This window comes from Mustela putorius, unplaced genomic scaffold (genome assembly GCF_011764305.1).
Source record: "Mustela putorius furo isolate JIRA1106 unplaced genomic scaffold, ASM1176430v1.1 tig00003867_pilon_pilon_pilon, whole genome shotgun sequence".
NCBI lineage: Eukaryota > Metazoa > Chordata > Mammalia > Carnivora > Mustelidae > Mustela > Mustela putorius.
This window is the reverse complement of record NW_025422019.1, coordinates 12,246,086-12,268,936: the sequence shown is the minus strand read 5'-3', so window position 1 is coordinate 12,268,936 and position 22,851 is coordinate 12,246,086. Positions and strand designations below refer to the sequence as shown.

At 36.2% G+C, this 22,851-nt stretch overlaps 1 protein-coding gene across 2 annotated transcripts in view; it reads left to right on the top strand.

Moving 5' to 3' along the window:
• DPP10 (dipeptidyl peptidase like 10) overlaps window positions 1-22,851 on the top strand; it is a 1,364,876-nt gene that overhangs the window by 1,232,585 nt on the left and 109,440 nt on the right. For both annotated transcript variants that reach the window (XM_004773359.3, NM_001310171.1), the window contains 1 exon segment: window positions 16,758-16,878. In XM_004773359.3, the coding sequence (XP_004773416.2) occupies window positions 16,758-16,878 (121 nt within the window).

The following is a 22,851-nucleotide window of genomic DNA, read 5'->3' as shown; positions in this document are numbered from 1 at the left end:
TTGATAACTAATATAATTTTAACTGTATAGTTAAGAAAATATTTTAGTTTCCCCAGTGTGTATCACTCCCAAAGGTTATGACCTTCAAAAAAAATTTTTTTAAAGATTTATTTATTTATTTATTTGACAGAGATCACAGGTAGGCAGAGAGGCAGGCAGAGAGAGAGGAGGAAGCAGGCTCCCCGCTGAGCAGAGAGCCTGATGCGGGGCTCGATCCCAGGACGCTGAGATCATGACCTGAGCCGAAGTCAGAGGCTTTAACCCACTGAGCCACCCAGGTGCCCCGACCTTCAAAAATTTTAAATGTAAAATGCGGAAAATATTTCCAGTAAAAAAAAAAAAAAGACACTTGAGTTTTGAAAGAATAGGATGTGTGTTTTTAGAATCTGCTATGTGTCTGTTACTCTAGAGAACTGGTTGAAGTGACTATAAAATACAAAAGCAGAAGGTGATAAGTCAAGAAATAAATTGAACAAAATTGTAATGGATATAGCACAATAATGTGCAGATGAGTCTTATTAAGTGATCCCATTTTATTTTATTATTTTATTATTTTTTTATTATTTTTATTATTATATAAAGACAGTGGGTTTGTTTTCTTAAAATCATGGTTTCTTGACTGGGGTTTGGAAGCAAAAATAAGAGGGTATTCTATAGGTACTTAAGTAATAAGACAGACAACAAATTGCCATAACATTTTATTGAGTTAACACAAAATATTAATTAAGTACAATGTTTTGTAATACATGTCTACTAATGAGAAGAATGAATGTATTTTTTGTGTGTGGGGGAAATCTTTTTTACTCACAGAAAGTAAAAAGAGACTTTACAAAACAAAGAAAATTATTTGTAAAGACATTTGGGGAAGATTTGACATATTGCTCTGGAAGTTTGTCTTGTTTTATCAGAAAATCTAAAAGATGAAAAGAATGAGGGATGTGCTAGGATAGAATGGGGTTGGCTCAGGTGACCTGGAATACCGTGGTGGCTCTATTTCTGATGGGATTGTAAATTAAGAGTCGCTCTGGATTCTTCCGCATCTCAAATGCAATTTAAAGTAACTCTAGCAGGTTCATGTAGGATGGATATTTCCCTTTGTGGGGACTGACTTGGAGTCCACTGAGGTCACCGTCCTTCAAATAAAGTTTTGGAATCCTAACCCATTACAGTTGTGGGTTTGAAGAAGAAAACTGCATGATCTTATAAATAGTAGAGATAAGAATTATTTTTGTGGATTTTTATTAAACCATGGGCCTGTAAGGAGACTGAGAAGATAAGAAAGACCAGAGCTAACTACTCATGCATGACTTGAAAGGCACAAGAAAATGGTGGATCCAAGGCGAGAATAATGGGAAGCTGATAAGTGAAATCTGTCTGGGAATGAGGCTTCCCTGTTAAGTATCATGAGGTTGAGTAGTCAGATGCTTAAAATAAGAATAACATATAAATAATGAATTAGGTGGTTTGGGAGATCCTCACCCATGTTTTTTAAAGCAACTATGAAAATGTTGCTCTAAATTGATCACATTAATTCCAGTCAATCCTTAACATTTAATTTCTTCAAGATGAGTTTGTGATTGCTACTGAACTTTGCTGACATAGAGTTGACCCACATCTTAGAGAAGTGCTATGCAGTTTGAAAGCTGTGAAAATAATTGGTCCTTAAGGATGCAAATAATGATCCAAATACAATTTCATTTTTATTTAAGAAATAGGACCTATTTTAAAATGCATTTTTAAATTTTTCCCTTAGAATATTTGGCCTGCAAGATGTTCTGATTAAAAAAACAAAGTCACAGTCAGATGCATTTAAGAAATGCAATATAATGTCATAAATCTCAGTGATTTATAATGGAATTAACAAAAGTTTTTAAGATTTCCAAATTTAAAAGAAATGAAAGAAAGGGATGGAGAGAAGGAGAGAGAGGGGAAGGAAAGAATGAAAGAAAAGCTCTAATTTTGCTTAATTCATTGTGTTTTATTGTTTTTCCCTAGACTAGGGGTCAGTAAACTTTTTCTGTAAAGGGCCAAAGAGTAAATATTTTTTATTTTGTTGGAGAACAGGCAAAAATAAGAGGGTATTCTATAGGTACTTAAGTAATAAGACAGACAACAAATTGCCATAACATTTTATTGAGTTAACACAAAATATTAATTAAGTACACTGTTTTGTAATACATATCTACTAATGAGAAGAATGAATGTATTTTTTGTGTGTGGGGGGGAAATCTTTTTACTTAATTGAAATCTCTAGTGTCCCCTCTCATCAAGTCACAAATGTTGGTCCGCAAAAACCATTCATAGCTTTGAACTGTGCAGCATTAAGGACAGGCTAGACTTTGCACATGCACTGTAGTTTGTTGAACTTTGCCCTAGACCTTGGAACTCATTTCTGTATGATGCCTACCTGTTGGAACTAGTATTTTAGAATACCATTTCTCTACTTTGAAGAGCCAGAGGTTGTTAAAGCTAATTGGCATGAACCTCATATGAAAAGGATTTTTTTTTTATATATATATATAATGGGGTAGAAAAGTTCTGTTCTAAAGGAACAACAGGGAGCAGCGAGCATCTTGACATATGTGATAATAACTGGAGTCACTAGAGAAGGCCTGCCAGGTAATGACATCCAAAGGAGACCGAGTTCAGTTAAGGCAAAGAGGAAGAAGGAACCTTCTGAGAAGAAACAGAGTAGGGAAAGCTGGTTGGTTTGGGAGTGCCTGTTTCCAAATGTATCATGAAAGAGTATGGAAGGGTGGCAAAGGATGGCAAAGGGCCAGGGGTGCTGTGCGGAGCATTCTTACTGGGATGATGGTAAGGTGGAGGACCAGTTGTTAGCGGCAATAGTGACGGTCTCGGGGTGACTGACACAAACAGGCATAAATGACGAGAGATTTTGTTCAATCTGTGAGAGGAAGGTGATCACGAAGCCTGGGGCAAGGAGACTTAATTGTTGTGATGGTGGAATTCTTAGGAAGTTTGATGGTCTTTGGTTGGATAAATGCTATTACAAAACATCCTGTGGTTCAGCTCAGGTCCTGATCCCAGGGTCCTGGGATCAAACCCATTGTAGATAGATTCCCCTCAGTGGGGAGTCTGCTTCTCCCTCTCCCTCTCCCTCTGCCCCTTCCCCAGCTCTGCTTGCTGCTCTCTCTCTCCCCTAATAAATTAAAAAAAAAAACAAAAAAAAACAAAAACTCAAAACAAAACATCCTATTGCTTAAACTGTGAGATGGATTCTGGACAGCAAACTTGCAGCCTAAATGATTTTGTGGATATAATTTAAAAGTCTGGGTGTATCTCCTCAAGTCTCTTTCTCCTCCTTTTTGCACTTTCCTCTTCCTCCTCCTTCTTCTTATCACTTTTTTGTGAGGGAGAGAAAATATTTTCAGGGAGACTGTTCTAAAAGTTAGCTTAATTCAAACCATGATTATTTTTCATCTTTTCTTATCCCGTTCTCCACTTACAAACCGAGAAATGGATATGCACTGGTGATAGCTTCCTAGAATCCCACTGTTTGTTCCTCAGTCGGATATCTCTTCAAGAGCTATGACACCCAGTCATCAGTGGAAACTGAGTTCGAACTTCCTCAGAAAGCATCTTGCTATCTGTCTAAACATACATCTTTTCTCTTTTTTTTTCTTTTTACTTTTTTTTTTTTTTAGTTTTTATTTAAATTCCAATTAGTCAACATACAATATTATATTAGTTTCAGGTACAGTATTGCAATTCAGCAATTCCATACATCACCCATTGCTCATCACAACAAGTGCCCTCCCTAATCCCCATCACTTGTTTTGCCCATTCCCCCACCTATGTCCACTCTGATAAATATTAGTTTGTTCTCTGCAGTTGAATTTGTTCTGTGATTTGCCTCTCTCTCTCTCTTTTTGTTTTCCCTTTGTTCCTTTGTTTATTAAATTCCGCATATGAGTCAAATCATATGATACTACATTTTCTTTTCTGTTAGTCTCTGTTTTGTCTGCCCTAATGTTAAAATATTATGTGCTTTAAATGTAGAAACAATCCTACATCCTACCAATGGCTAACGTGAAAAGCAGTCCATTTTAATACAGGGCATATTATTTGTTTAGTGTATGAATATCTGTAGAATCAGGAAACCTATGTGGGAATGGTGTTTGGAGTTTCAGTGTGAAATAGGCTTTGCCTTAGTTGTTACTGTTACGGTATCCTTGAGGTCCCATTCCACTTCCTGTTGTTCAGCTGGAACACAGGGTACAGAAAATAATAATTCAGGTTAATTCAAAGTGAAATGAAAGATTATAGGATCACAATTAAAAATTTTCAAGACACTGGGGCGCCTGGGTGGCTCAGTGGGTTAAGCCGCTGCCTTCGGCTCAGGTCATGATCTCAGAGTCCTGGGATCGAGTCCCGCATCGGGCTCTCTGCTCAGCGGGGAGCCTGCCTCCTCCTCTCCCTCTGCCTGCCTCTCTTCCTGCTTGTGATCTCTCTCTGTCAAATAAATAAATAAAATATTTAAAAAAAAATAAAAAAATTTTCAAGACACTTTATCCATCTCTGTATCTCCTCAAATGGACTAATATGGTAGTCCATTTTTACACTAAACTGGTTTTCAGAATGATCATTCAAATCCGTAGTAGGAAACTTGTTCAGAAGGCATCTCCTCATCTTCATATGTTTCCCCCACTTCTTTCTAGTTCTCAGATCATTCTTTGATATCTACAGTCTGGGCTCCTATTACACATCTCTTTGTCTTTTTATCTCTCCTACTTTCCTTTCTGGGTGTTTTGTTTTGTTTTGTTTTGTTTCTCCCTGTTCACTGTGTTTTCAGTGTCTGATCATCTAAGTCTGCCTTTCCTCATGCTATTTCCTTGATTGGAATCTTGTTTTCTTCCTGGAAACATCTACTGAAACTTGTAGGCTCAGCTAGAATGCCGTATCTCACCTGAAGCTTTTTTCTGATCCTCCTCGTACCTCAGTCAAATTCAGACTTTAGGTATCTCTCCCCCACACTTAAAAAGTACAAGTTACAGCCCCTGGCTTTCACAGAAGACTTACCTTAGTATAGGAACGACTTTTTCTTAAAAGCAAACATTCTCTTGGGACTTATTTCAGTAAGTCAAAACAGGTACGAAGGTAGGTCTTTCATAAAAGTGAAGTGGCCTAACACAAACTTTTGGAAAGCAGGGGAGATCCATATTCCAAGTCTTTCACTCACATTCCAATAATACTGTGTATACCACTCTATCATAGAGATACCATATTTTATTAAATACCCTTTTTCTTATCTTATTTTAAACTGTCAATTTATCAGCAACAGGGACTAAGACTTAGTATTAACATAGACATGGCACAAAGTAGGAGTATCATAGAATTGCAGATAAGTGAGTTTCAGTATACAACCATCATTAATCCATGTATAGCCATCCCCAACCCTGCACATAACTTTCTATCTTCTTTCATCTTTAAACTTTATTCATTAAGAGAGTTAAACATATTTTCCCAGTAGTAAATATATATTTACATGTGTCTTCAAATAATACTAAACACACAATGTCATCTGACATTAGCTTTTGAAAAAAGTGACTCTCCCAGGAGAGAGCCCAACATGGGGCTTGATCCCAGGACTCCTGGACCATGACCTGAGCTAAAGGCAGATGCTCAACTAACTGAGCCACCCAGATGTCCCTAGAATACTTCTTTAATTAGGCATCATCTCTGGTGATGCACTGACAGAAAGATGCAGTTTTGTCATTTCATTAAATGGATGACAGTAGAGACCTAAAGGGAAGGACAGCAGTGAATGGTCTGTGGCAAAGAACCAAACGTGAAATACGAAGTGTCAGAAATTGCTCTTTTACACCTCCTCTTACATGCTTTCATCCACAGGATAGAAAGTCATTAGGGTGTATTGTGCCACAGATGCACATACATCATAGGAAAGGTTTAATTATACCCTACTGCAGCAGGAAGGTTAAATGAAGCATGGGGGTCAGCCATTTCTGTAGAACCTCATGGGGCAGGGAAATATTTCAAGTGCTTTTATTCTGAATCCCAACTTATGCTTGAATTTCAAGGATTCTCATCCTCAGTTTATCACTGGCTCTCTTAAATTTGAGTTCATAAGAACATTAACTAGAATATACAAGTTAATTCTGGACATAGACATTGCATTATCAAGGTCATCTCTTCCATGGTCATTTTACTGATACCCATTATTTTGTGAGGATATAGTAAAAAAAAAAAAAAAAGTTGGATGTTTCTGTACTATTAAAAAAAAAACAACCCAGCCAAACAAGTACCTATATTTCTTCATTTGGCCAAGGATGCCTTAAAATTGCATGAAGTGGAATAAAGAGTCTAGAGCTGTGGGAAAATGTGCATGGGAGATAGCCAAGGCTGGTTCCACTGTCTGCATTTTTCAATTTGTTTTCTTATCAGCATGCCTATAAACTGGAAAGCATTAGGCACAGACTTATTGATAAGCATATGAGAATTTCTTCCAGTCTCCCTCAACCCTCCTTCAGGGAATCTCTTTTATGAATATAGGAGTCCCCATTTGAAATAAAAAGAGTCATAAGACATATATAAAAACAAATTATTTTAGATCAGAGACTAAGGTGCATATGTACCATGCTTTTTGCAAATCTGTGGAGCGTTGGAAGGGAGCATAGCTAGCTGGGGCAAAAAGAGGGGTTAATTCAGTTTACTCCCAATGTAAAAGACAGTGAAGGGTTTTCCTTAGTCAAGAGGGTTTCACTGTTAAAGTGTTGCATGCCATCTGGCAATTAGGATTCCTGGAAGCCAGCAAGAGAAATACTCAGGTTCACTTCAAGAGAAAAGGAATTCCCTCAAAGGATACCTGAAAGTTGTCAGTATTGGTGAGAAGGTTGGAATTACAGGACTGGAAAATGAGCAGGAGTCACAAGGAACCAGACATTGTTGAACACTGGCATGTATTCAGGAAAATTTGATGGAGATGCTGCAGGAAATGTGAGTAGGATGCTGAACTGGAGATACATCAGTGGGCATTTCGCCTCTGCCTTTGCTGGACCCTTAAGGATTTGCTGTTGCTCTTGTGAACAATTTCTCAACTTCAACTTTATTCCTTCAAGATTCAGGGTCATAGGTGAGATCATGACCTAGAGCTGTTTATCCAGTTTTTAAACTTTATGATTAGAGTTCAGGCTCTGCTTCCCCCCAATACTCCCATAATGTAAGAATCCTCCAAAATAAGAATGGAAGTCAGATTATCAGTGGCTTGATAAGGGAAAAGAGGTACATTATGTAGCTGATAGAGAGAAACAGAAGGTAAAGTCATTAACTTACCTTCTTCAAATGCTTAGGCTTCTTTTTAGGGTAACTGGAGAGGAATTTGTTTTGTTTTGTTTTTGTTTTTTGAGAGGAATGTTTGATTCTCTTCAAATTATGATATTTTTTCATGCCAATACTTACTAGTTTCAGTTAGTTTTGGAAAAGTTGAGCATCTCTGTGCAGGTACATAGAACAACATTTGTGACTTCATTTGGGTTTCTTTCATCCTGTAGACCACCAGGAAAAGTATTAACATTACCACTTCACAAGATGAGGACACAGTGTCAGAGAAGTGAAGTAACTCAGTTGTCCAGTTTTACAAAGAGCTCTATCAGGATTAGGTCCCATGTCTCTCTGATAGAAATCCCGTTTTCCCACACACTTGCTTTTCTTTTTATTTTCCACTTCAGGTTTAACTGCCATGACACATATTAGGCAATCTTATTTTCACCTGAATTAATGTCCCCATACGTTGGCTTTATTTTTTGTTAACCTATATTAATTTGTGTATACCTATATACCACACCTATATTAATTTGTATATACTTGTCTTGTGAGGTCACATTAGATCGTGAGATCTTATACCCAAGGCTTCGCACAGTGCCCAGCATATCAATGGAGCCAGATACATATTTGGTTTATGATGGAGATTTAACTTGCGTCCATTTTTCTCCTAAAAATCATGGATAAAAGGGCTTTGGGATGGGGAAGTGACATACCTAATTATGAATTTAAGACAAAGGGATATATTTCACTTCTTTGAAAATGCATAATGTTCTGTAAAGGTTTTAGGAAATAAGAACTCTTTGAAAGGGCTTCCTGATATGAATAATTGCAAATGTCAAGGGATGAGAGTTCTCTGATAGTGATTATATCTCTAGAATGTCAGGTACTGGTGCAAAGGTGACATGAATGATTTGAGTGAGTTGTTCTATATCCAAGAGATGGTCCTGCAGAGAAATGAAAGCAGTACTCTATAACCCACAGAGAGATTTATTCAAAGCCAAAATGTCAGAGGTAATCAAACTATTTAACTTGTGCTCGTAGCTTTACTTTGCATTATATAAATGGACACTCAGAATTTATTACATACTGGCAAATTAAGAAAACAGAATTTTTATAAAGTTGAATGATGTAGTTTTCAGTGAAATATTGGTAATCTTTATGGTAGTATATTAAGTGAATTACAATTCTTAATAAAGTTCTACATATTGTTTTTTTCCTTTTTCTTTAGGTTTAACCCACATGCAGTAAATATGATTGTTGTGTACACTCCCATGTACACACTGCTCACAACAGAAAGAGAATATTGTTTATATCCCAGAACCCCAGTTCTCCCTTTTACCTGCCACTAGTCCCCTCCAAGGGTAATTTTTACCCTGACTTGTAATATCATCAGTTATTATAAATAACACTGCTATGAGCATTCTTGTATATGTGTATTGATTCTATGTATATATGTATAAATATATATATACATATATATACACACACAAATATATATCCTTGTTCTCCTATATATATATTTAAAACGGTCTATCTGTCTATCTGCCTACCTTTCTGTCCATCTGTCTCTCATCTATCCATCCATATACATTTCTGTTAGGATACCCTTCAGATGGAGATGCTGAGTCATAAAGTTATACACATGTTCTGCTGTTGTTATAAAGATTTACAAGGTGTTTACACCAATTTACTCTCCCACCATAAGTTCTTGAAAGTTCTAGCTTCTTTAGATCTTTGGCAACACTTAACTTTTGGTTCTCATTTTCATTTCAGCCATTCTAATTGTAAAACCAAACTACTCCATTTTTTTTTCCTGCTTATATTCTTTCATGTTACCCAAAGATTTTAAGTTATATAAATCAAAATGAGGACTTTTTATTTATAAGTTTATACTTAAAGGCTTTAAAGAATTATACCTCACAATGTTTTCTAGACTTACATATTAGCATATTGCTTAAAGAGGAAAATTTTATTTAAATTCAGTGGAACTAGATTCATTAATGGAATATGAATAAAATATTTCAAATACTTTTTATATTAAAACCATTTTAAGTATCTTGCAACAATTTATGTGTATGATGGAGTTCAAGGTGGTTTATTTTTTACAGTCTTCCTTTTTGTCTTAATAAAAAATAATTGTATGCATAATTATATGTTTTAATACTGTCCATAAGATGAAACTTTCTCATTTATTGAAAAATGGCAACATCTGTCACTAGCAGTGACTCCAAATTGCTGCAAAATCTTCTTTTGTATCACTTATTTCCAAAATATTATCTTAAGTTAATTTTATTTTTTATTTTTTAAATTTTTTTAAAATTTATTTAATTGACAGAGATCACAAGGAGGCAGAGATCACAGAGGCAGGCAGAGAGAGAGGAGGGGAAGCAGGCTCCCTGCTGAGCAAAGAGCCCATGTGGGGCTGGATCCCAGGAACCTGAGATCACGACCTGAGCTGAAGGCAGAGGCTTTAACCTATTGAGCCACCCAGGCATCCCTTAAATTAATTTTCATAGCCAATATTTAGTTTAATAAATATTCTTTTTTAAAAAATGATAAGCAGCATGATTGAAAATAGAAAATCCATTCCTGGTAAAGTAGAAAATAAAGGTTCTATACAAATTTTGGAGCCTGTGTTGGGTCAGGGAATATGGTGGGATTGGAATATAATTGGTGGGCCAGAAGCCAGAAGGCACCCGGGATTTGGGAGACTGAATGTTAAGATTCTCTATGGTCTGGGGAAAAGGTAAGGACTGCATATGGTTTGAAGGGTATGAAACTAGTGTTAAAAACTGCAATGATGGGGCGCCTGGGTGGCTCAGTGGGTTAAAGTCTCTGCCTTCGGCTCAGGTCATGATCCCAGGGTCCTGGGATCGAGCCCCACATCGGGCTCTGCTCAGCAGGGAGCCTGCTTCCTCCTCTCTCTCTGCCTACTTGTGACCTCTGTCTGTCAAATAAATAAATAAAAATCTTTAAAAAAAAAACAAAAACTGCAATGATTGAGTCTGGAGAGTGAAGCTTTAAAGGATCCAAGTGAGAGATACTAAAGCATTGGCATTGGGATTCACAAACGTTTTAGACATAAGCAGGAAGTCATATGGGGATTAATGACTCCATTTTTACAATTATTGTCCCTATTAAGCAGAATATTTGAATCTTCCTGCCAGCTACCTCCCATTTCCACCTTCCATTCATTTATTGCCACCAATTATTTTCTTAATTACTCACCTGCTCATAAACAACTTAACAGCTGTCAATTATGGAAAAAAAATAAGATTAGAGCCATTTGATCTAGAATCCAAGCTGCTCTGTGGTTGGCCACCTTTTTAACTTTTAGACAGTCATAAGTATATAGAGGCTTGTTCCTGAATCTTAAGGTACAATTCTTCTAATAGTTCCATAGTTGTTCCGCTTTGGATTTCGCTCATTCTGTTCCCTTAGCCTGGCATTTCATCTTCTCTACCTTCTGTATCCCTTGAAATCATTCCTTGTCCTTTCTGGCATAATTTAAATTCAGTATCTCATATATTATGTTCATGAATCACTCCCCCGACCTGACCTCTGCCACTCACAGCTAAGCCTTGTAATCTGTATTTTTTCTTCATTGGATTTTCAGAGTTTACCTGCCTATCTCTCACATAGAATTATAATCTTCTTGAAGATGGAGATTATACATTAAAATCTTTATAGCCCAGGCACACTTAGCAGAGTACTTTTGAACAACAAATTGCAAATTGACTTTTAAAGGTTTGAGAATTAAACTAAGTTATTTCATTTATGGAGCATACACATGCAAAAGACTTACCTCAAGGGTGAGCCTGGTGGTGGGTATTAAGGAGGGCATGTATTGCATGGAGCACTGAGTGTTGTACATAAACAATGAATCTTGGAGCACTGCATCAAGAACTAATGATCTATTTTATGGTGACTAACATAACACAATGAAAAAAAAAAACAAACAACTTATCTCAAAATGAATGGCTCCCGACTGGAAGTTATTTTGCCTTTTCCCTCCAGGGGACATTGGGTAGTCTGGAGACCTTAATTGTCACAACTGAGAGAAGGGGCTGCCATTGGCATCTTGTATGTAGAAGTAAGGGATGCTGCCAGTCATCCCACAATGTCAGGGTGGTCTTCCACAACCAAGAAATATCTAGTCCTCAATGTCAGTAGGTTGAAAAATCTTACTCTAGGTAAAGAAGATACCCTTTATCGTTACTTTCAAATTTCTAAAAATAATAAAAAGAATTACCTACTGTTCATGTAGCCTACATGTCAGACTAACTTCTATATTACTGTCACTATTTTTTATTATCACTGAATTATTGGTACTTTATATATTACCCTAACCTGTGTAATTTACGTATGTGTACAAATCAAGTGTTTTTAGTGTATTTTCCTAGTCTTTTCTGTTTGATTACCTGTTTTTTATTCCTCTCTCTCACTGTATATCCACCTTCCAACATATACATGCATATTAACAGACTGGCTATATATCCTTCCAGAGTCACAGTCATACATACATATATTTATATGAATGTATACATTTGTATATATGCATAATACCTATATAAATATGTATTCCTATAATTTCTTCATGGTTTTATACATAAATATGTTTATAACAGTCCCTGAACCACTGCTGCAGCTGGCTAGACCAACTGCCAAAGGCAAATGTCCTTAATTCCTAACTACCAGCTCTCTCCTTTTTGCAGAAAATAACTAGAACACTTCTAGCAAACAAGTTGAGACTAGTCTACAAGAGGGTCTGGGAAATGTGAATTTTGGGCTTCTACTTGCCCACATTAGTCAAAGACTGTATAGGGACGGCATGGAGCTGAGTACCAACAGACAGTGGCCATGTATATCTGTTAGGTGAGATTCCTGCTAGTATAAGTTTGTATTGGTATTGTTATTATTTAGTACAAGAATTTTTTGTTTGTTTTGTGTCTTTTGTTCCTAGACAATATCTCAGTGAAACTCCTCCATGTCAATTCATGCACACTACTTTGTTTTCCACAAAACCTAAATGTTACAACATGATGCAGGTGAATCGAAAGCCAGTCAGGCATTCACGTTGATGGGTTTTCCTTTTGACTCTTCTCTTTGGCCGTCATAGACAACGTGGAAATAAATATCATGCATTAACATTTTCTGTATGTTGGTGCTTCCCTGGCCCCTTACAAGATGAGGTCCCAGGTTTGGGATTGCTGAGATAGACTGTGTTTTGTTTTCAGTTGCCATATAGCTTTCACATTTGGGCATACTACTTTGTTTTCATAATCAACATTGGAAAGGACTCCTCTCACTCTATCCCTGCCAGCAATATCTGTTATCTGAGATAATTTCTTAATGACCTTCCCTCCTCTGCCCCCAGAGAGCAAGTCACAATAGAAAACAACCCGAATACTATCCCAACTAGACTTACAGATCCTCTAATACCATTACAGTGCCTGGGGATTTTTTACTTATTCGGTTTTCTAGTATAAAATTATGAAGATCAGTGAAGATGGAATAGCTTTTCAGTAGTACTTCATGAAAAATAGGTCTAATTTTCAATTCTCGTTTTATTTTGCTGTTTTTTTTTTTTAAAGCTGTTTAAAAGTTCACAAGAGTCTGCCATTATGAGGCATTGTCTCCGGTTGAACCAGTCACAGTAGGCTAATTGACACTGTAATTATTCTCAGTTCCAAAATCTTAATGACTTTTACCATCAGATGTTCATTTCCTGCTATGTGTCCATTAGAAGTTGGCTAGTGATGGGGAGGGAATTTGCTCCACGCCTCTTCACCCAGCAATCCAGGCTTCGGAGGGATCCACCATCATACGCATCCCCAGTGGTTGTGGCAGTGGGAAGAAAAGGTGAATATTTGGCCATTATAAACTCATCCCCAGAAGTGATGCTGCTATGTCCAATCACTTGGTAATGACCAGTATCAACTAACACACTGATTAACTTCTTAGAACATTTACTACGTTTCTTAACTTATCGTGATTCAGCACAAAGTACTTCAGTTGCCTTCCTATTCCCTTCTGGCAACTTCACCAATTTTGAATATTTTTTTAAGTGTATTTAGACCATTGATTTTGAAGAACTGGGTTGTTGACTTGCTATCTAAATTGAAGTGTAACATGGTCAAATAGCTCTCCATTCCTATTTTTTATACTGTTTAGGTGGCTTATTGAAGGAATTGATTAATGGCATCAAAAATATTATGACATCTTAGTCAATAACATTAGGATAAATGGCGTTAGTGTTTGTCATATTTTCAATATGATTTAAATCTGGTAGCTGCCCTTGATGATTGACATTTGGATCCAGTTTAATTTTATCGGAGTGCCCTGGTAGTACCTGTGAATATCTGCACCTCTCGAATTGTTAAGCTAGTAGTTAAAGTTTGTGATTATTATTTGAAAGTAGTATAATCCAAGGAAAACCTTTGGCTATTTAAAAGAAGTTAGAAGAGGTGCCTGTGGCTCAGTTGGTTAAGTGTCTGCTTTCAGCTCAGGTCATGACCCCAGGGTCCTGGTTATCATGCCCAGTGTTGGGGGAGGTCTCTGCTCAGCAGGGAGTCTGCGTCTCCATCTCCCTCTCTGCTTGTGCTCTCTCTCTCTCTCTCTCCCCCCTTTTGCTCACTCTCTCTCAAATAAATAAATAAAATCTGTAAAAAAAGAAAACAGATTAGAAGATTATAAATGTACATTTTCCTGAAGGCAGTGGCTAACTTTTTGTCCTTAGAAAAAAGATCTTGTGGGCATTCCTTAGCATTGCAGCTTTCAGCAAATGGCATTAAAATTCTGATTCCATATTGCTTGTTCTTTTACATTGAAGCAGATGTCAGTTTCATATGGATTCTGAATATCATACAATCTGTTCTTCAAATATAAATGTAATTACTGGTCAATGGTTTTGGATAATTTATACATCTGCTGAAATCGTGGAGGTTTTATCAATTGTTTTGACTTAGAGTTTATTCCTTTCAGAAAGCTGAAGATCTGGAACTATCTTACTCTGGACTAAGTCACCTCTACTCTGAAAAATAGCCTCATGTGCTTAGGTAGCACGAGTGTGGGTGATCTGAACCATTATTGCTCCCAAGTCCTAAGGAGAAGGTTCGGTACAAAAAGGGGATCCCTTCCAAGTAAGGAAGATTTTGTGAGCCTGGTTCACATACTATTTGTGAAAGGCAAAAGGAGGTAGTGATGTAAAGCTCAAGCGTTAGATGGCTAGAATAAAGTGATTTTTTTTTCATTATAAGGGGCTGTGAAAGTCATTAAAGCTAACTTTCATCTAGTTTTCAGACACCTGAGATAATAGTTTTCAAACTTTCAGCTAAGTAGAACCCACAGAGTTTCAATAATAACCTTATTTCTTATTTCCCATCATCACTTGAAAACTTTCTAAATGAAATGAAAGCAGTAAATACCATTTGTTATCACTTCCCCTCTTTCCACTCTTAGTCCTGCTGCTCCTGGTCCATATTTTACCAACATAATAATGTAATGCTGGTCGATGGTTTGGGATAATTTACTGTTTGACTTAAGCTGTAGAAATTTTATTTTGATTTAGAATTTGTAGCCTCCTCAAAGCTTAGGATTTTGAACCAAATTAGCCGTTTCTAGGCAAAGTCACATGTATTACATGTTCTACATTCATCATGTCATGTATGCTTCACAGAAGGTGTGAGACTGTAAGGCACGTGTGAGACTTATCCACATTTTAAAAAGGAGAGGACTGAGTTTAAAAAGGCTCAGAAGATTATCTAAGTCACTTGCATTTTAAATATAGGTTTCCTCATGATATAGCCCTCTCTTTTGAACACCCTAATGTATCTTTCTTTCTCCCTACCCTCACCCCTGAAAAATTCTTCATCTTATTTTGGCATTCCCACCTGTAATAAAAATGACATGCAGTGGTGAAATGATAATTAGACCCACTCACTTGTATACTTGCCAAATCACCAGACTCAAAATAGAATGTCAATGAAATTTTCTGGATATTAAGATTGCTTTCATCATTTTGCACACCAAGATTTAAAATCTAGGATCTCATAAGTAGAGGATTGTATCAGGAGTTCTGGTGTTTGCTCTGTTCACTCTTATGTAATGTTTCTGTAACATGCTGAACAAAGGGCTCTAACTGTCTTCTACCTTTCTAGTAGAATGTTCAGTATGGCTTCCATTAGGTAATATTCTGTTTCCCCAACATGTGGATAAAACATGGTTCTCTGAAGGTATTATTATCCAGACCAGCAGTTTGAAATTTTTGGTATTAAAAATATTTGAACATGGATTACTGATAATTTTATCCTGAATTCTATTTTGTGTGGACAGACCCTGTTAAATTTCTGTTGTTCCTATTGTGGGGGCTGGTGTTGATGATATTATTTTGGAAGACTTTGTGATATGTTCAAATTAAAACTCTCTCTTGAAAACTGAGGGTTGCCGGGGGGAGGGGGTTTGGGAGAAGGGGGTGGGATTATGGACATTGGGGAGGGTATGTGATTTGATGAGTGCTGTGAAGTGTGTAAACCTGTTGATTCACAGACCTGTACCCCTGGGGATAAAAATATATGTTTATCAAAAATAAAAAATTAAAAAAAAAAAAAAAAACTCTCTGTTGAACCCTGAAGCACATGGCCATTATCACTAGTGAGCTATTTAGGAAAAGAATTGCCAGGGAGGAGTGGTGCATAGCAGGGTGTGTCCCGTTTATAAATTCAAAGGAATTTTGCCATCCTTTTCTTTCATCAAAATATGTGAGTCAAGCTGGGTGGAAGTAGAAATATTCTCTAGAGGGGCACCTGTGTGGCTTAGTTGGTTGGGTATCTGCCTTTAGCTCTCGTCATGATCCCAGGATCCTGAGATTGAGCCCTGCATCAGACTTCTTGCTCAGAGGGGAACCAGCTTCTCCCTCTCCCTCTGCTTGCGCCTCCCCCTGCTTGTGTGTGCTCTCTCTCTGTGTCAAATGAATAAATAAAACCTTAAAAAAAAAAAAAGATTATCTAGAGGTTATTTTATTGATGACCAAATCCATTTTTGTAAAAGTTAAAGACCCCAAATTGAGGCTTTTAAGTAGTTGGCTATTACTAAAATGGCATCTATTTTAGTTTTTCAGTCTCTTAAGTATGCAAAGTGTCATCTCAAACCCAAACTCAATTTTGTGGTAGAAAAGAGATTAAGTGGATGAAAAATTGTTGTTGAAAATATGGATTTAAATGCTTCAATAGTGGTACTGTGTAATTTCTAAATGACAATTTGATATTGATATGATAAGAAAGGAAACTGCCATTAATAATTGAAAGCAATGCAAATGTGTGTATTAAACAAACACAAACTGAAAGCAGGCAAATAATACAACACTTAGTGCTTCAGCTATTAATCTATAGTATGAAGGTATTTAAAAAGCTTCCTAATATATTGCATTTTGGGGTCTTTTATGTTTCTGGATCCAGATTTATATTTTTGAGAATAATATCTACTATCAACCTGATATAAAGAGCAGTTCATTGCGACTGACATCTTCTGGAAAAGAAGGAATTATCTTTAATGGGATTGCTGACTGGTTATATGAAGGTGAGTCGAATAGATTTAGTTTCAAAAGAACACAAACAACATATTTTTATACAAAATCTGAAAGAAATCTGTTCATTCTATAACAATACTTATAGCTCCATTTCCTCTTATTTCCGCTCAAATTTGCCTTCATGCTTTCATGTCTTTGCATGTGCTTATATTTTGACTGGTTGTGATTCACAGATACTACATTTGAAGGGTGTGTGTGTGTGTGTGTGTGTGTGTGTACAGATACGTACACATATATTTTGTTCAGACTAGAGAGATTTGATTTTGGTGATGCTTAACTAATGAAAGTGAATAATCATTTTATGTCACTCTGGAATTAGATGCTGAATTTTTCTGACTATGGGAAAGGAGAAACAAAAATCTTTACTGCTCAAAAAGTGCATGAAAAACACTTGTTTTTAGTCATTCTCATTAAAAACAGTCTGTCATTATTTAAAAGCCATCACATGAGGAACAAAATAAAACCCACCTAAAGGGTCATTTGTAATAATTACTGAATCAAGTTTTCAGGATAGTTGAGAATATAAGAAGGAAATCAGGTAATAAAACCCTGTATCCTGTTTGATCATGCACCAGTTGTCAGCTGGGTAAGGGGTACAGATTTCCTCAGGAAGTCTCAAGGCTTGAGGTTAATACCTAAGTTTCAGACTCTGCAACTGATCTTGGCAAAGTGCATCTAGATTTAAAGCAAGGTAGTCATGTTTGATTAGAAATTATAAAGGAAGAATCATCTAGAAAATAAATTTTATTTCTTGAGCAATATTGGCAAATGCAATCTTCCACATCAGACTCCATATTCTTAAGTCTATAAGAAAAGTAAATCACCTAGCTCCTTCAGTTATTCATCCATTCTATCATTAAACAGATATTAATTATTAAAGACTTACGTTATGTTCTAAGTATTTGGAAGGGTGCTGAGATATAATAGATATAATATCTATTATAACAGATATAATGTAGATACCTATAATAGATATAATAAGGTACAAAACAAAGTACTTCCCGTTAAGAGAAACATTCTGCTGGGTAGAGCTATTTTATTAATGAAGAGACACTGTGCCTTTGAGATTTGTATGTATATATGTACATGTATATTTACAATATATTTTTGTATATATGCCAGCATCAAATAATAAATTATTTTAGAGGCCACAGTTAATTCTGAGAGGAGTAGTAGGAATTACTTTGGAAATATAAAAAATAATTACGCTCTGAATTTTTTAAAAATTCAAATTCACAAAGTGATAAATAGGGTTCTTCGATTCAGAGTATCAGAAGCTGACTCTGGCTTCCTTATTGCAAAAGTATAAATTTTTAGAGTGTGAGATGGCCCAGTGAATTAAAAGATAGGTGGAGGACAAACTTGAAACTTGGATGGTTCCAAGAATCGAGGTAGCAAGAACTCAGTATCTCTAATTTAGAAGAGCTGGGTGAGACACCCTTCATCTTCAAACCATTGTCGGCACTCTGGGAGACCCTGACCGGTGAAGAAACCATGTCAGTGCAGTGTGACAAGCAGTTAAATCACAGGAAACACAGGATTCTATGAAAGAACGAAAGAAAGCTAGCCCATTCTGGTGATTTGCAAACATTTTCCTAAAGGAGAAACTCTCTGAGTTGAGCCTGAAAGATTAAGAAATATAAGAAGAGGGCGCCTAGGTGGCTCAGTGGGTTAAAGCCTCTGCCTTCAGCTCAGGTCATGATCCCAGGGTTCTGGGATCGAGCCCCACATGGGGCTCTCTGCTCAGCAGGGAGCCTGCTTCCTCCCCTCTCTCTGCCTGTCTCTCTGCCTACTTGTGATCTCTGTCTGTCAAATAAATAAATAAAATCTTTAAAAAAAAAAAAAAAGAAAGAAAGAAAGAAAAGAAATGTAAGAAGAAACTCAGCAGGAAAGAGTCCAAGCGTCCATTAAGTGATGAATGGATAAAGAAGATGTGACATATATATCCAATGGGCTATTACTCAGCCATAAAAAAATAGCAAATTTTGCCATTTGCAGAGACATGGATGGAGGTAGAGAGTATTATGCTAAGTGAAGTAAGTCAGTCAAGAAAGATAAATATATTATTTCACTCATATGGAATTTAACAAATGAGAAAAATAAAAAAGAGGGAAAGAGAGAAACCAAGAAACATACTCTTAACCATAGATAACAATCTTATAGTTACCTGAGGGGAGGTGGGTAGAGGGATGTGTTAAATATGGGACGGGGATTAAGGAGGGCACTTGTGATGAGCACTGGGTGCTGTATTGAAATGTTGAATTACTATATTGTATACCTGAAACTACTAGTACACTGTATGTTAACCAGCCAGAATTTAAATAAAAACTTTATGAAAGGAAGGATAAGAACCTAGGTAAGGAAATCTATGCAAGAGTTAAAAGCTTGCAAAAGCATAGCAATGTTAAATAGCACGGTGTGTGCCTTGGGAACTAAAATCTGCTTGGTATTATTGGGGCATAAAATTTGAGTAAAAGGAGGGCAGCAAATACCAAGGGATAGTGACCCTAAAAATAATCTGGGATTTCAATTATTTTTCCACTAGTAAACGGGGTAACTAATAGAGCTTTTTAAGTAAGGGAGTGTCAGTATTATATCTTCCATATAAATAGATCATTTTGACTACAGTATAAAACTAGGATTGAATAGCAGAAAGAGCCAATGAGAAGCTGGCAGGCTTTTTCTGTGTTCTGTTGAAAGATAATGAGCAATATTAGTAAGGTTAAAGCTGTAAGAAGGAGGGAAGATTTTAAAGTTGATGAGGCAGTAAAACAGATAGATCTTAGTGGTTAAATGGATGGGGTGGGTGAAAAGAAGTCAATGATTCTTTGGCTTCTGTTTGGATCACTCGTAAATAGTGGTTGTAGGCACAGCGAGCAAGCAATTATAAGAGTAGTAGGCTTCAGGGAGGGAAGGAATAATTTAGTGGGAACACTGGTGCTTCGCAGTATGCCAGCATGCTACCTTGGGTAACAAAATGTGATCATTAACATGGTAGAACTTTTAAGTTAACTCGATGTAGAATCTAGTGCCTGGACAACTGAACAACATGCCTTGGGCCTCTTTCTTTTACATAAGGCTTTATATAATTTATGGCATTGCATTTCTAAGGAAAATGTCAGAAGAGAAATTAAAGACTATTGACTGACAAATATGGTTATTTTCCTAATTAGAGAATAAAATTCTATATATTATGGAGAGTGAACACTGACTGTGTTGGGGAATAGGTAGGACATGTAGGACAAAAAGTTCTGCAATTATACTGTAGGTCTGACACTTTCCAAAAGAGAAATGGAAAACTTACAGTTTTGCCATTCAAATTAAACTCAGTCCTTTGGGCTCTTATGTTGTAGGTATCCTAGCCAATTCCAAATGTGTTATGTGATTGAATCCTCACAATGTTAGCATATTTAATCATTTACTGAAGAAACCAAGACTCAGGGGGGACAGGTGATTTGGACGTGGCCTCAAAGCTTACGAGTGCCAAAGATGGCATGCGAATGTGTATTTTCAAAGCCAATACTTATCCCTGGTCTATTCTACCTGTTAGAATTCGGTGCCTTTCATCATTTCCTAAGGAATGACACATGTTGTGGACCTAAGCTATTAGATTTCACAGGTCTGTTTCCTCAGCCAAAGAATCTGAATCCTCTTGACCAAAGACTTACCTCAATTCTTGCTTTATTTCCAAGAGAAAGGACTGTATCAAGGGAATCAGTGTTAAGGTTTGACAGAGGGATTTAGGCCATTCAGATGCCACTGATTTTTCCCTCATCCGTCATCCCCAACTTGGTCTTGTGGGCCAAGAGTCCCACAGTTACCTTCGTCTCCCACTACCACTGTGGTTTTCCAAGACACCAACAGCTCCCATTTCTCTTTTCCCTTCCGTATACTCACCATAACACAGTGACATCTAAGAATGCATATGACCTTCAACAGTATGTGTGCGATACTCTAGTGTGGAGATGTCCTTTCTTGTTACTTTACAAATATGAATTACAATCTGAATTAGTATGTGTGGGACACTGAAGAAGGAACATGTAACATTTTCACTTAATGGCTTTAATTGAAATTTGCCTTTTGTAAATATCATAGAAAAAAAGATTAGAGAAGGAATCACAGGAAAGATAAAATATTTTTGTGAAAGAAATTTGAAGACATGGCTTAAATTTTTTATGTTCAGGCCAATCTGTGAGTGTGGCTGTTGATCCCAGTCACAGACACATATGTCAAGGTTTTAAAGTCTTGAAGTGTTATTTTAAAGCCTCTTCGTCCCTTTTTTTAGTATCATTCAATTCCTATGGAAAGAAAAGGCAAATAAAATAAAATGTGGTTTAAAGAGTTGGTGAAGTTTCGAAGAAAAATGAAACATTATGCTCAAAATGAAACATTTTAAACACAATTCACACAAAATGCATCTCATGTTATTCATATAAATTGGCACATTTAACATAGTAACTCAACTAAATAAAATATCAGATGAATTCTTTGCTAACAAAGTAAAGTTCACGGCTACCAAGTCTACAACTTGGAAAATTTCTATAAAGTACTAAATCTATGCAATAGAAAAAGTGAGTGTCACTTGAGGTTATTTGAACATATAAAATAGTGGAACTAATGTGCCTAAATGATTTATAAATGTGTTTTTAAGGAATTCTTCTGTGATATTCAGTTCAACAGTTATCGAGTAGACACATCTTTCCAGCATTATCTGAGAGCAATATGAAGAGGAATAGGGTTTCCATGTTGTGGGCATTACTAACTTAGTGGAGTGAAAAACTATAAACACGTGTTATATAAGGAATCATTTGGAGCATAGTAAATAGAAATATAAATAGAACTACATGTCCACATACCAACTAGAAATATAAGTAGGATTAATTCTAATGGAATGGGGGAATATAGAGTGGCTTCATGGAAGAAATGGTATTTGCATTGAGCTTTAAGAATGAAAGGAATAAAAAAGAGAAACAATTGATAGCATAAATAATATCCTTATCAACAGATGAAGATTGTTAAATTTTTTGGTTATTGATTGAGAAGAATGCAAAAATAGCTATTTTCACTTTTTTTCTGTTTTCTCTTGGATACAGGAAATCACATTCATGCATTCTTTGATTCAGCAATTATTTATTAAGCACTTACTGAATCCCAGTAAAACTGGGCTATGACAGATAAAAGAAAAAGTCAGAGATGCAGCCGTGGAAGCCAGAGGAAGATAGAATAATACAGCATTCCATAGTTACTGTTGGATTTGCTACCAGAAATTGATAAGAGCAAAGTCAGTCCATTTGTGGTACCAGAAGGAAGATTGCAGTGGATAGAGGTATTAATGAGAAGTGAGAAGGTTATGAATATAGACAGTTCTTTTAAGGAACTTGACAGTGAGATAACGAAAATAAAGGGAAAAAATGAACCATAGACCCATCTGGCTGGCAGTAGCATACTTGGGAAATCTTATCTGTCTAAATTGATAAACTACAAATGGATAAAATTAGCTTACTTTTCAGAATAGCATGTTAATCTGAACACAATGATTATATATTAGTTAGTTTTCTGTAAGTACTTTGTGTTGAGGCTATGTTTTTAAGTGTCATTGATATAAAACAACATGTGTTGAAAACTCCATCTGTTCTGCAGTGAGATTTTCTAATCATTGTAATAAAGACAAAGAAGAATCAATCCCTCATTGAGATGGAATGGTATGCAATTTGTAGAAATACATTGTTTGTAAATAATATAATTAACGCAGGAAGTTTCAATCCATGAGTAAGAGTCCTTATTAGTTGCAATTAAAGAAGTATGTGCATATCTAAGAGCACTCTTAAGCCGATGCATATTAAAGATTATTTTATTTATTTTCTTCCCATTTCAGTTAGCTTTATTTTTATACCTGAAGGAAGTCACATATCTTTGTGTGTACTACTTTGCTATTTTAGTGTTTTTGTGAGGAACAACTCTAG